The sequence below is a fragment of the Crinia signifera genome, chromosome 11 (genome assembly GCF_055691185.1).
Source record: "Crinia signifera chromosome 11, ASM5569118v1, whole genome shotgun sequence".
In the NCBI taxonomy this organism is placed as follows: Eukaryota; Metazoa; Chordata; class Amphibia; order Anura; family Myobatrachidae; genus Crinia; species Crinia signifera.
In genome coordinates, this window is record NC_139227.1 from 85,907,805 (window position 1) to 85,923,090 (window position 15,286).

General features: G+C 44.1%; 1 protein-coding gene across 1 annotated transcript in view; it reads right to left on the reverse strand.

Moving 5' to 3' along the window:
• Positions 1-15,286, reverse strand: part of LOC146046280 (hemocytin-like) — a 137,924-nt gene that overhangs the window by 11,095 nt on the left and 111,543 nt on the right. The window contains exons 18-23 of the mRNA XM_083165532.1: positions 12,924-13,022; positions 10,908-11,033; positions 8,936-9,034; positions 3,514-3,633; positions 1,785-1,883; positions 214-339 (exon numbers count right to left, since the gene is read on the reverse strand). Of these exons, the coding sequence (XP_083021658.1) occupies positions 214-339; positions 1,785-1,883; positions 3,514-3,633; positions 8,936-9,034; positions 10,908-11,033; positions 12,924-13,022 (669 nt within the window). The remainder of the gene's footprint in view (positions 1-213; positions 340-1,784; positions 1,884-3,513; positions 3,634-8,935; positions 9,035-10,907; positions 11,034-12,923; positions 13,023-15,286) is intronic.

Consider the following 15,286-nt stretch of genomic DNA (forward strand, 5'->3'; position numbering starts at 1 on the left):
ATAATGTCACACTAATTGGTCTGCTCTTATTAATGTGGAGGATTCAGCATTTTGGTTCCATCCCCTCCGATGGTGACACCCGTGAGTGTCCACTTGTGATGTATTTGCTCATTGGAGCATGGTGTGCTGAAGCTTGATTTCTGTACACTCTAATAGAAAGAAACAGAGCAGTGTATATGAGGCATGATCACTCTTTTGTGGCTAAGTACTTACAGATTCACAGTCCTCTGGATATATTTCCTCACAGGTTCTGTTTGTTGTAACAGTAAAAAGATTTCCATTCTCTCCTCGGATACATGCATAAGATACACATGAGTCTGGAGACATCATTTCCCCTTCCTTAGAGAAAATTAAAAAGCATTAATTAGTTACTACCCTCAAATAAAATACTAGATTAAACCCCCCCTCTACTATGTACTTTCACTTTGAGATGTGACAGTTTTTACTTTCACTTTGAGCTGTGACAGTTTTTAACCCACAAACTTTACCACCCTCCCCCTATCTGCTGCTACCTCCAATCTCTGTCTTTATATCTACCTCTCTCAATATCCATATATAAATGAGGAGATTCCGGCACCGGGGTTATAGTTTTGAAATATAGTAAGGAGAGATATATATTTTCCAAATCTGTGTAAATCAAAAGGTGTCAATTTCAGTTGGTGCTGTCCAGTGGTTTCAAATATGTAGAATTAATTCAAAGAAAGCAGGGAAATCAGTCCATAGGGACGAGTCATCCCTCCACAGATTAGATAATTCAAATCTAGACTTTATTCATATGTTATTCTTAAAATAAATCCTTGAGTTTCACATCACAAATAGTAAGGGCATATTAAGGGTATATTAACCCTATCTTTTTAATCTTCCGAAAGTGCCCTATATTATGGCTAATAAAGCAAAATATAATATAAAATCATGTATAGAATAGTAAGAAAAGAAAAACAAGTATAGAAATATTAAAGATTTAAAATCAATCCATGGGTGCGATGTTCTAACATCCACAGCACTCTAATGCCCCCCTTCGCCAGATACTACATTGTTAATAATCGCATATGCTCTAACATATGCGATTATTAACGCAAGGGACAGCTCTTGCGATAAGAGCTGTCCATTGCGATCTGACCACGGTGCTGGACTTCGGGTCTGAGACCCGGGAGTCCGTCTGTGCATGCGCAGAGTGACGGGGATGGCGGGGGGCATGCTGGGAGGGATCCGTGATGGATCCCTCACACAGCACTGCGGTAAGAAGCCCAGCTTTTGCTGGCGATTCCCTCCGCAGCGCTGACACTGCGGAGGGGGGTTAGAGAATACAGAAATGCAGTAAAAACCCAGATAACAGGGTTTTTACCGCATTTCTGGTATAGAGCATCCCGCCCCCCTGTGTGTTATTATTTCTTCGGTAACACTCTCCGGGTTTTATCAATATCTGGTAGAAATTCCTGTGTGCTGGTGTTGTTAATCCCGTTAATGGTTTACCTGTGTGTCAATTTGTGTTTTATTAAATATCAGATCCTACAGATATTTCAGCATAACAAAAATGGTCCTTTATAGCATATGCTATAATGGACTGCAGCCCCCACAGAAAAAATTCACCTCAGCACAGGCCCCGGCGCCTGACAACTGTATTGTACAGGAGCTGGGACACAGGCAGTGGGCACCGGTGGAGACCCGGCGGGAGGGTCCAGCAGAGATCCTGCGACGGAGACCGGAAGAGACTAACCTAGACCCTCGCAGGTAGGAGCTGCTGCTCCTAACAACCTATTTATTCCAATGGGTTACATACATACCTGCAAAGTTGTATTTAGTCCATTAGGTAATGTAACTAAGCATGATATCTGTACACAACGTCCACAACAGCGATCGGAGAAATAAATATACATCTCAGTCTGAAAATAATACATAGAGGTTAAATACAGCAGATTAACAAAGTAATACACACACACACACACAGTGCATCCAGAGTGTATTCACAGAGCTTTACTTTTTCCGCATTTTGTTATGTTACAAAAAAATAGGTTAAACAATATATGCTCAGGACTTCTTCCTCTTTATGGATAAAGTGCTGCACATATATTTTTTATTTATATTTAGATAGATAGATATAGATTATCTTAATGGCATCTGCCCGGGCCACCAGCGGCACCCCCCCCCTCGCGCGTGCCGGCATCCCCCCCTTGTGCACCTGCACCCCGCCTCCCCCCAAATTACTATTACTTACCAATGGTGTCGGCTGTGCAACATCTCCTAGGCTCAAGCAGCGGCAGCACAGCATCTTCTCCCTTCTTCATATCAAGAGTTGGGACTCGGAGTACTCACTACACACTGCAGCCTGCAGAGAGCCGAGCCCCTCGGTATCCTAGGCTCGGTGCTCTGCAGGTTGCACTGTGTATTGTGCGTGCCTGGCCGCCGGGTGGAGAATGCATTGTACGGGTGCGGGGGGGGGGGGGGGGGTGCCGTGCCACTGTGGGCAGCTGCCCAGGGCCCCTCCAGAGGCCTGGGCCTGGGACAGCTGTACCTCGGCACCCCCCTGTTGGCGGTCCTGGATATATTGGTCAGCAAGTGAATGGTTAATGTTTCGGAAAAACATCAACATAAACAAGCCTAATGATCTAAGTGACTTTAAAATGGCACAAGGGAGAACTAGATTGATTTGTGGTACTACTATACCACCAAGCACATTATCACCCTTTACAGCTGCTTGCTCTGCTCACTTTAGCTATTTGAGAGAGTGGGAATTTTTTTTTTTTTTTAATGCATAAAAGAATGAGAAAGTTATATGGAAAACATGGGTATAAAGGGAAGAAAAGCAGAAATTGGAGCAGGAAGTGACAGAGTAAGGAAAAAACGAAGAAAGGGAACTACAGTGGGAAGTGAGAGAGAGAAATGAGAAAAGGAAGGAAGGAAATTGCAAGAGAAAGTCAGAAAGAAAAGAGAAAAGGAAGTAAATTGCAAGAGAAAGTGAGAGAAAGAGAATGGCGAAAAGGAAGGAAGGAATTGCAGGGGGAAGTAAGATAGAAAGGAGAAAAGGAGGGAAGGAAATGAAAGGGGGAAGTGAGGGAGATAAAAGAGAAAAGGAAGATGGAAATTGCAGGGGAAGTGAGATAGAAAGGAGAAAGGGAAGAAAGGAAATTACAGGGGGATGTGAGAAAGAAAGAAGAAAAGGAAGTAAGGAAAGTGCATGGGGAAGTGACATAGAAAAGGAAGGAAGCAAATTATAAGGGGAAGTGAGAGCGAAAGGAAGGAAGGAAGAATGAAAATTGCTGTGGGAACTAAGATAGAAAGGAGAAAGGGAAGGAAATTGCAGCGGATATTGAGAGTGAAAGGAAGGAAGGAAATTGCAGGGAAAATGAGAGAGGAAGGAAGGAAGTTAAAACATGGCAATATTAAGGACAACAGCTTCCCACAAACGACATGTGTAAAAACCTCTCTCTCTCTCATATATATATATATATATATATATATATATATATATATTATCGATATTTCATTTAATGCTAAACTGTATTGTAAAATTACCTTAGAACAGTTATCAGCACTTGGGTTTTCACAGATTTCCTTTATAACTATGGTAGTAAATGTTCCATCTATCTCTTTACAGGTATAGGATAAGCAAAGTTTTTGCACTTTTTTATTCACCTGATTAGAATAAAAAGACAAAGTAGCAAAAACAATATATGTTATTCTAACAGGATCAGTGAAACCCCCAATCTGAAGTAAAAATCAAAGTAACCAATACCTTTATCCTGCACCAAAATCAGAGAAAGGAGTTGGCTGCTCCCCCTAAACGATCTCTTGTTACACATTTAAATCTAAAAGGGACGCCCTTTTTAATTGTTTGTAGTTGTATTTAATATAGTTCTATTGCATTGGATGGTTGTAAATAAGATGTTAGATAACAAATTCTTCTTCAATATTGACAACCTACTTTAAATATTCAAATAAAACGTACATTTAAATTGACGATTTCGCAAAAAATGTATCATAATACAGTACTTTACATAATACAATCCGTTAATTTGTCATACAGCAGTTCACATGTACTGTAAATATACATCTGTCATTTTCTCAGGGACACAGTTTTCTAATCCCTGATTTTCACAGTAGATCTAACCCTTTGAGAGCCATCATCTCTGTGAGAGATGGTCAAAATGTCCACTAAAATGCCAGAGTCGCTCTCACATTTGTTATATAAATTCAAATAAATAATGTTGTGTAAAAAATATTCTATTTCCTATATAAGGTAATTACAGGTCATTATGATGAATAAAATTGTTTGCTTGGTAATTTTCACACCTATTTTGACAAATTCACTTGGCACTAAAAGGGTTAAGAAGGGAATGAAGCCTTTGCAATTGGACAAAACAGGTTGAGGCTGGATTGTACTGCGAATACCAACCATGTACAGCTAAACTGTCAAAATTGTACTGTATTTCTTGCATGTGTATTACAGTGAGAGAATTGGTTGTCGGAGCCACACAGGATGTGTCACCCCTAGGTATAGCTAGATACGCAAGGGTGTGTTTTTCTAAAGCCAAGCTACAGATGGAGCCGGGCTCCCTCTTGCTGGCGAATCGCCAGACTGTCTCCGCTGGCGATCCGCCAGCAGCCTGGCACTACATCTGACTGATGCTGTGTACACACGGGGGAGATATATTGCTCAGCCATATATTGCTGAGCAATATATGGCTGAGCAATATATTGCTCAGTTTCTACTTTACATCAGCGACCAGAGATGGTCGCTGATGAAAAAGAAACTGCCGGGTGGAGCCCGGCAGTGGTAATCAGCTGGTCGCAGGAGCATGTTCCTGCGACCAGCGATCACCACAGGGGCAAAAACGGGAGCGCGCACCCGGCGATATATTGCCGGTGCACACTCCCATTGCGGGCAATATGGTCGCTCGCCCCTTTGTGTACGCACCTTAAGAAGTGCGTGCAGCTCACGCGCACGCGCGTCTCAGTTTCTGGGCGGCGGGGCTGTGTATTACAGTACCTGCTATTTGTGTTGCCAATGACTAAACTGTGTTTTTAAGGTTCTTTATACTGTACATTGAGGAATTCTTGCGTTTTACATTTTGTGACTATTGGGTTCCTAGTTTTATCACAGTGCATTTAAAACAAATCTGTGGAAGTAAACTTAGGGGGTGATTCTAGTTGACGCGCAGGTTTGCGAGTCATTAAAAACGCTGCCCGCATGAACACCCGCCGCATGCATGCATAAACATCCATTCGCACTTTGCATGCAGGTGGCGAAATCATTCAATTGCGATTTCCCCAGCTGCCTGCCCCCCGCACCTGCATCACAGGCGAATTTCCATTGGAATGCCCATGAAACACTGAGCGTTCACATGGGCGTGACCATGGCCCGCCGCGCCATGCCCCCCACCCACACTGCTGTGTGCGAGCGGAGGGCAAATAATCAATTAACACATGTCGACCTTTTTGGAGTGTCGACCTAAGGCCTGTCAACCTTCAGTGGTCAACCGAATGAATGTCAACCTTCCTGTGGTCGACCATATGATCCCAACCCTTGTATTATATCAATGTAACAAGTTTAATTTTCTCTAAAGCAAATACTTTAATGTTTTGTTATGTTCTTGTCCCACCACTAGGGGTCATCAGGCACCTTTGGACTTGGTGTTCTGACTCTAGACTCTGGGGGGGGGGGGGGGGGGTCAGGTGCCTGGTGACTGAGGTAATCAGCTTACTGTGGAAACCTGTGAGCTGCCTTTTTAGTCTGTCTGCATAGGTAAATGCTGGGGGGGGGGGTCAGGTGCCTGGTGACTGAGGTAATCAGCTTACTGTGGAAACCTGTGAGCTGCCTTTTTAGTCTGTCTGCATAGGTAAATGCAGGTGGGGGGGGGGGGGCAAATGGTTAAAATGATGACAACAATAGCAATATTATGCAGTATAAGGGACAGAGGACAGCTGCTGCACATGAACAGTGGTAGCAGCTTCTAACAAATTTCCTGTGTGTGGATTGAGTCCTTAATCAGTGCAGTAGACCAAAGAGCAGCTACCAGAAAGTAGAGAAAGGAACCTTACCACGAGATGGAAGAATGTGAGCTTAGAAAGTGCAGTACTAGTTCTATTATGTTTGTTTTTGTTATAATTGTATATTTAACTTTTTCTTGAACACTTATTTATTTTATATAAATGTTTGATATAGCCAGTACTATAGACCATCTAGTGTTAGATATTGATACTGTATTCAATACAGTATCCAGTGTATAAAAAGACCAATGTGTACATTAATGTCCAGGGATCGTTACTTGGTTCATCTACAGCTCCCCCAGACTGCCGCATTGCTCCAGTGTTGCAGTGCGAGATTGTGGACTAAATTTGAAACCCCCCTGTAGAAATCCTGCGTTTGCCGCTGGTCTGATATCAGCACTTATAGCTAGTCATTGTTTGTCTGTTCCTGGTGTTGGAGGTAGTGTTTCCACCCTCTGTTTAGCTCTTCAGCTCATGCCCTGGACTTCTGCTGATGTTCTGCCCTGCATCCTGAGTCTCTCACTACAGCTGATGTACTGCACTGCAGTCTATGCTTTGCTATCCAGCCTGTGCTTTGCATTACCATACCCAGTATGATGCTTGGTGAGCTCTGATACCTGTTGCTGTTTTGTACCTACCGTGTTTTCAGAATATATCCTGTGTTTTCAGTGTTCATTATTAAATATCCAATATTCAGCTGCAATCTTTTTGTTCTTTGGATTTCTGCTTGGGGGCTCCAGGGATTCCTCGTAACTAGGGCCCTGATTCTGGTTTCCTCGGAATGGGTGAATTCGGCTTTGGGGGTAAGCGTGTATTTGCGCAGATGCAGACCAAGGCACCAAACGGCCTTGGCGAGCAACACACTTGCCGGGCCGTTTGTTGCGGGCGCAGTGGGGCCATATGGCTGTGGGAATGGGGTTCACCCATGGAAACGCCCAGTGTCTTTTGGGCATCGCCATGAAAACACTGGGCATTCCCAATGGTATGCGAGGGCAGGCAGCTGATTTCACAGGAGCTCACCACGCTGCTGAGCTGAGCTCACCACGCTGCAGACTTGGTGGCGAGCTGCCCTCGCCACTTATTCTATTCTCCCTCTATGGGGGTTGTGGACATGCGGGGAGCCGGGAGTAGGACTCAATTTTCCGGAGCCTCCCAGCCATTTTGGGAGGGTAGGCAAGTATGCAAGTACACTATCCCTCTCTCTATCTCAGAGGGGAAATAAAGTATATCTCTGTATGGACCAGATGTATCAAGCTTCAAAAAGTGATAAAATGGAGAGTGACAAAAAAACAGCTCCTAACTATCATTTTACAGGCTCGGTTTGAAATATGACAGGTAGGAGCTGATTGGCTGGTTATTTATCACTCTCCAGTTTATCACTTTTTGAAGCGTGATGCATCTGGCATTAGGTTTTTCTCGGCTCAAAGCTCGCTTCTCTGCTGTCCTGGCCACGCCTCTCCTCTCTGTCAGCGACGCCCTGGAGTGTTGACACCACAGCCCACCCTGGAGGTCTCAGAAAGATCTCGTCAATGGAAAGTAGAGACCTGGATTTGCGATTACCCGGTAATTAATGGCTGTGCTCCGCCTCCACCTGACAGCGCACTCTCGCTCTCTGCACAGTTACCTCAGCTCTGACCGCCTGCCCTGTTTACTCCTCTCCCGGCAGCACAAGTGCACCTCCAGTTCAGGGACAAGGATTTTAATCCTCGGTCTCGTGTCTGTCAGTTCCCGGGCCAAGACTGTATAAAGTCGGACCATTTTCCTCTATGAGAGGCGATTACTCTTTATAGATCCCTCTGTGAGGGAGTTTATATTGAATACATTTATTAAAACAACCTTTTTGCATGCATATTGGCACTCATGTATATATTATTAACTTTAACAATATTTTTAAATAAACATGAAATTACAATTATACACTTTCTGGGGTGACACATAGGGCCTGATTCAGACCTGCTCGCAAGGCAGAGTACACTTACTGCCTAGCAAGCAAGTAAGCGCCACCCTCCGCCCTTATGAATGCGCCCCCCCCCCGCCCCTCAGTAACATGAAAGGGGATGTGTCCAAGAACACATCCCCTCACAATTGGCCGACGTGGAGAGAAATCACTTGATGGTCAATGATTCTCTCCCTTTCGGAAATAAAAATCAGTGAAAACCCACTTTTACTTCAGCCGTAAATGGCCGAAAAGGGGGCGGGTGCTGATGTCATGTGATGTAAGCTGCCCACCCTGAGCAGGCATTGGCCCACCTGCATTCCCAGGGGAACACCCAGCATTTTCATGGGCGGTTATCTGCTCCGGCCCATTGTCCACCCCACCCACCCCCTCTAGAGCGAACGGCTTGGCGAGTGTGAAATCGGCCCCTTCCAAGTAACTTGAAGGTGGTAGGTAGCCATCGAATGATGTGAAACGTGCACACATATGTAAGGGTACTTTGAGGCACCCTTACATATGCATGCACGTTCAGAAGGAAGTGAGCAGACAGCTGACATCTGGTGATGTCAGCTGCCTACCCCTGGCACCCACATCACTGCCTGATTAGCATGAGATGCCCAGCGTTCTCATGGGAACGCCCATGAAACACTAGGCGTTCTCATATGCTAATGGTGCCGCCCCTCTCTGCCCCCCGCCCGCTATCCTGGGTGCATGCACCCAGCGATCCGACTATTCGCAGTGGGTGCACGCCCTGCATATGCACATGCGCAGAAACACAACATTGGTCCCTGTTCGAATGAACGGCCTTTGCGAACGGACCTGAATAAGGTTCTGTGTACGCCCATTTCTTGTACTCTAAATATTTCTGTCAAAGCCAGGGCCATCTACAAAGCCTTAAACTAAATCTAATAATTGAAAGCTTAATTTACAAGATAATTAATTTACATGTGCATGTATTCTACCACTTAGCCTAAAAACTTGTATCATAATTAAATAATACTCAAAGCCTACCTGCAAAGTATAAACCATTCCATTGTCATCGGTATACAGGCATGAATGGGTGACACAATTTCCACAACATTGACCGGGAATCTTTTCAAAAGTTTTATCCTTTTGGAAAACAAAGGACATTTATTGGTTTAATTTATTCTGATGAATATTTTACATGTTTTTCTTTCTGTTTTCCATAAACTGAGGTTCACAAGTGAAGTTGCATCAACTCAAAATGTAAAAATTTGCAATTGAAGGGATGGAAGCATCTATTAATTTACAGTATCCAGGCAAACCTTTAGCACTTTTTGTCAGAATGGAAAAAAAAAAGGTGTATTGTTTACGTCCTAATACAGCCATTTTCACAAGAGAACATATTTGTCTATCCAAGACTCTTGGACCAAGAGGCTATTTTGTTACTACGGATTATTTTTTTGTTAGAAATGCAGTGTGGGGTCACAATTATTTTCTGAAAAAAGGGATAGATTACTAGATTGTAAACTCCTCCGAGCAGGGCCCTCTTCCCTCCTGTTGTCAAAGCCCTCTTCTCTTCACATTTCACTCACAGCTCTCCTATACTCAAACACTCAGTGATTATCTCCGTCCACATACTCATCTCCATCATTGGCCTCAAGCCTCTTATAGTATGTTGATTGAGTCCTCACTACTTATATTTAAGCTGTAATGTGCATTGAACTGTGGCGCTCTTTATTTTTACTCTATTTTTGTTATTTATTCTATGTTATGCCAAGTTTTGTCTCCCTGTACTGTCCCTTTGTACGGCGCTGCGAAACACTTGTCGCCTTATAAATAAAATTATAATAATAATCAATTGCTTTTCTGTTGAAGACACAAGTTAGAGATGGGGGTATTTAACTGGTAGAGTTGGGTTAGTGAATTTAAAAAAAAAAAAAAAAGGAAAAAAATATACTCACCTCTTCAGCCGACTTAAGTGGTCTATGGTGGTTTCGTGGCTTCTGGTGGTCTCTCAGCCATTTTCCCACTGGGGAAGTGACTGCCGGGAATCTTGGGGGCTACTGGGAGATGTAGCTCTTCATGCTGTCGCCTTCAAGGGCAGGTATACATAGATACATGGATACACTCACACAGGAAGGGGGTGTTACACCCACGGGGGGGGGGGGGGGAAGGTGTCACACACAAACATGCGCACACATACATACTTATAAAACCATCACACACACATTCTTTACACCCTGCTGCCAAAGATCTAAGACTCTATGCTGGATAGAGAAGACACAGTTTCAGAAGATGAGTAATTACTGACTAATGATTTTAGGAAAAATCTAAAAAAAAAAGGGCCAAGGGTGAGGGCCTGGAGGTTCTGCCCGAGATTGCTGCTAGAGAAAAACAGAATATACCGATAAAAGGTGGAGCTGTGCCCAAAATGAAACGGTATAATATGATTTGATCGACTAGTAAATATAAATGTATACATAAAAGTTACATGCAACACTGCATAAAATAGCACCTCAATTGACTCCTGTTCTTAATCAAGTGAAGGCTTTGTCTGTTTCTATAATACCCTTGATCTTGGAATAATGTTCATTCAAATTTCCCTGGTATTAGTATAATTATCAGTAAACCCCTAGAGGAGATGGTGGACAGTGCCCAAAAAACTGGAATCCTTAGATGTTTGTTTGTTGTCCTGTAGACCGGTGGAATGTCCATCCAATTGTGCTTGTGGGGTAAGTGTCCAAGATGTATTGGTCCTCAATAGAAGCACGGTGTCTTATTTCTGGAAGGCTTGATATAATGTCCATTGTACAGTAGTAGCAATGGACAACAAACATCTGAGAACCCGACTACTGGTGTTTTCAACACATCCCTTTAATTCATAAACAGTTCATTTGTGTAGCTGTAAAATAATTTTAGTAAATAATTTTATTATAATATAACATACAGTATGAGCTTTAATATTGGCATTAAGGGGATATAAAGGTTGCTTTCAATATTTCAGTATACTGTAACTTACGAATGCACAGTCCATTTGACTATTATACAGGCAAGTCTGTTGTTTTTCCATTGTGATTAATGCATTATTTAGATTGGTGCAAGTATAGGATGTACACTTATCATCACTTGTAAAGTTTTTTCCAGCCTTCAAAGGAGAAACAGAAAAAGAGATTAGGAGTCGGGACAAATGTATGCCGTTAGATAACTCTGGTACAGTATATACAGAATACAAATCTACTACACCCAATGGCCCTTAGTGAAGTAATGTGCTGGATATGGGGCCAGACGGGTTAGCAAGGCTGCAATTTTTGCATATGGACAGAACCATGTGCACTGCAGGTGGGGCAAATGTAACATGTGCAGACAGTTAGATTTGGGTGAGTTATTTTTTTCTGTGCAGGGTAAATAGTTTCTGCTTTATATTTACACTGCAATTTAGATTTTAGTTTGAACATCCCCCCACCCACCCAAATCTAACTCTCTCTGCACATGTTATATTGTCCCCACCTGCAGTGCCCTCCTCTCTGCCGGCACCAGCACCGCACTGCAGGAGTCGGAGCACTAGAGTGCTCAGACCCTACTGCATATGCATAGAACTTCAGAAAAATGGCAATTTTTCGGGCGATATCTGTAGCGGTAGCAGCGCCTGGGACTCAGGGGCCCATGTGCACCACACACATTGCACCAGTGCTGGATTAACGGGGATGACAGGGGCGGTGCTCCACGCATCAGGGGCCACCACACCAGCACTGCTGCGGAAAAGGCGGGTGAGTGGCAGGCAGCGGGATCGGGCAGGGACCCAGCCGCTGACTGCCCATCTGCCGCAGGGACCCAGCTGCCTGCCCATCTGCCACAGGGACCCCGCTGCCTCCACAGCACTTTACAGACCCCGCTGTGGCACTTCCCGGATCCCCGCTGCCTGGCCCAGGTACCACCTGCCTCTGTCCAGGGGGACATGCCACTGGTGCCAAATAAATAAGAAACAGAATCTGATTGGTTGCTATGGGCAATGTCCCATCTTCAGTAGTACTCCCATGTTAGTAAATTAATCCCAGGGCGTTACTACTGGAGAAAAGTAGCGTTTCCACAAAGAACTCTTGTATACAGTATACTGTAATAGAAAGGGGATTTCTCCAGTGCAGCCAGACCTCAACTGTTCGGCTAACATTCTGATGAAAAAGGTGAATATACCTTTGAAACGTTGATAAGAACAACAGTCTCTTGTGTCGTTATTTGCAAGTCGCTGACGAGTGCCGCCAGCTTCTAGGCCAGATTCTCTAAGCTTTAAAAGTGATAAAATGGAGAGTGATAAACAGCCAGCCAATCAGCTCCTACCTGCTATGTCACAGACAGTGTTTGAAAAATGTCTAACAGGAGCTGATTGGCTGGCTGTTTATCACTCTCCATTTGATCACTTTTGAAGCTTAGAGAATCTGGCCCTAAATCTGTGTACTTTCCTTGCTGCCTGCAAGGTAAGGAAGGCACCGGGCGCAGTTGGACTGTGTATTGCAGGGGAGTGTCAGTACTTTGCTCGCTCTCTCTCTCTATCTATATCTATATATATATATATATATATATATATATATATATATATATATATATATATATATATATATATATATACTTCCAAATGGTGGCACTCGGTTCCCCCAAAAACAGACACAGAGGCGTGGGTCACATCAACCCATGATTCCCCTCAGTTATTACCCATGATTAACCTCTTCTATGCAACTTTGAGGAGATATACACAGCATTAGCAGTCTGCTGATTTGGAAACTTTTTTTTTAGGCTAATTTGTGTTTTTCAGCATTTCCTTGCAATATTTGATCAATGCTTATAAATGGAGCCATTTACTCCACGTATCGCCGCATTGGTCAATGCTCACCATCAGGGGCGGCGATTAGCTGACGTGTTTAATAGGGCGAGCAGGAGGTATGACGATGGGTGGAGCATTGAATACTGCTCAGTGAGGAGAACAGAACCAATTAATTAAAATGGTACAACAACAACAACAAAAGATGCCAATGTACTGTACCTCCAGTAAATGAATAGTCCCACTTGGAGTTACATATACACAATATATTTGTTTGCAAGTTCCACAACATTGGTCAGTAGGGGGCAGATATTCCTGGCCCTAGGGATATAATCAGTAAACAATAAGGTTAGTCAGGCTTAAGGTGCCCACGCACTAGAACGATTTTGTTGCCGATCGGCCGATTCCTACCGCTTCATATTTTCCTAAATCTACTGATCTTACACGGTGCATGAAATAGCAGAAGATTTAGCAATAGATAAATAGGAACACACGATGGATCTTAAGATAAATCTTTGGGGAAGATGAGCGCTTGCCGGAAATCTTTTGTCCAGGACGGACAAAAGATTTGAAGGCTAATTTATGTACACAGCTTAAGACCTCCATACATTAGTCTGATTTGTCCTAAGGACCTGATTGTCCCAGCAGCTCCCCGGGAGGGATCACATGCGATGGCACTTCATGTGCCAAGTTTTGCATGTGATAAATCACATGCGATTTATCACATGCAACTCCCAGGGTGCTGCAGGGACAATGGGAGCGGGGAATGGCAGCGTCGGGATGCCCGCGACCAGAGAGCCGGGCATGGGGGGGGGGCGGAGCAGGAAGCCAGACAGGAAGCCACTGCCCTCAGTGGGAGCAGGGGGGGCGCAGTTAGCCAAACAGGAGAAGACACTGCCGGCGGGAGCAGCATCAGAGGAGCACTTTAAAAGAAAAAAAAAGCCCATAGAAACGATAAGAAAGCCATTGTTTGGCTGAGAGAGGTCTCAGCCAATCGCTGTTTGGCTGAAAGAGGTCTCAGCCAATCGATGGCTTCCTATTTGTTTCTATGGGCTTTTTTTTATTGAAGTGCTTTTATTGAAGTTCCCTGCGCCGCCCCCCTGCTGTCGGTAGCGGCTTCCTCCTGCCCGGCTCCCTGCGCTGCTCCCTCCTAGTAGGTCCCCCACCAGCTGCAGTCCCCCGCACGGCTCCGGGCAGCACATAAGATTTAGCAAATCTGCTAAATCTTACGACTCTGATCCGATGCGCAAGGGACCGCGCATCGAGTCGGAGGGGATGTCAACATATGCGATTTGGGCCGATTTCATGGGCCGATTCATACAGGTGAAATCGTGCCCAAATCGCACAATGTATGGGGGCCTTAAGTTCGCAGATCTTTCTAGTGTGTGTGGGCACCTTTATGCTGCAGATGAACACATACAATTGAAATGGTTTTTCCAATAGGTTACATGACTATGACATACCTGTACTATAGGCACTGCTGAGACTAATTAATAACATGACACATCGTTAAGACTGCAGCAAGGTTTGCATCGCTGACATAAGCAGGAATAGTTTTGCCAATGTTTGCATTGCATAGTAGGAATAAATCTATGATTTGACCACAGCGCAAAACACTTTCAGCCCAGGGTGACACCAAAACAGCTTTCACCACAAGCTTAGAGGTACAATAGATACTGTAGGATAGATATGGGTGTACCCACTGGCGAAAGTGATCAACTTACACAGGAGGTTTTAACTGCATCCTGATGTACAAGGATGTACAAATGTCCTGATTGTATTTGTCAACACATCGACACGTTGTTAATGTATGGTGTCTATTGAGACTACGAACACCATACATTAACAATGTGTCGATGTGTCGACAAATACAATCATAGTGAAGAGAAAACTTATCTACTCCCTTATACCTTATTATTCTTCTTTCCTTGTCCTGGTTGCACTTTTCGTCAAATGTTTGAAGATTGTAATGCTATTTACGTTACCTACAAATCATGAACTGACACGGGTCAATGAAACATACGTGTCATAATGTCTGACCAATGATCTGGATGCCAGAATACACACCCCCAATCATCTCATGAATATGCATTAGATAGGTTTAATAAAAGGAGCTTCCGGGCGCCCGCCGGGTGGTCCTGAGGAAGCGTTCATTGCGAAGCGTACGCTGACCGACTTAACACACTCAGTGTGTTGTAAACCCCCTCTTCCCCTCCCCACATACAATGTTATCATTTTGATCTGTACCGCTGCGTAACCACGGTTACCGGTTCACTCCGTGACCAAGACGCAAGTCTGGCGCCAGACTTAGCGTAATCTGAGCCAGCTGGGTGAACGAGGCAAGTGTATGTTTGCACACCTCACACATAGTTCACCAGCGCTCAGTTATAAGAGACGATAGCGGTTCCAGGGGCTGACGACTGCACCATAACGGGATTGCCCGGGTTTAATGCATGCTCTACCCTGGTCCGACAAGCCTGTCTCTCTGAATGATACAATTCGAGGCATAAAAGTTAGCCCTTAAATGTATCTAATACGGATTTGAGAGACTTTAGATGATTTGCATATGATTTAGTACCGCAAGT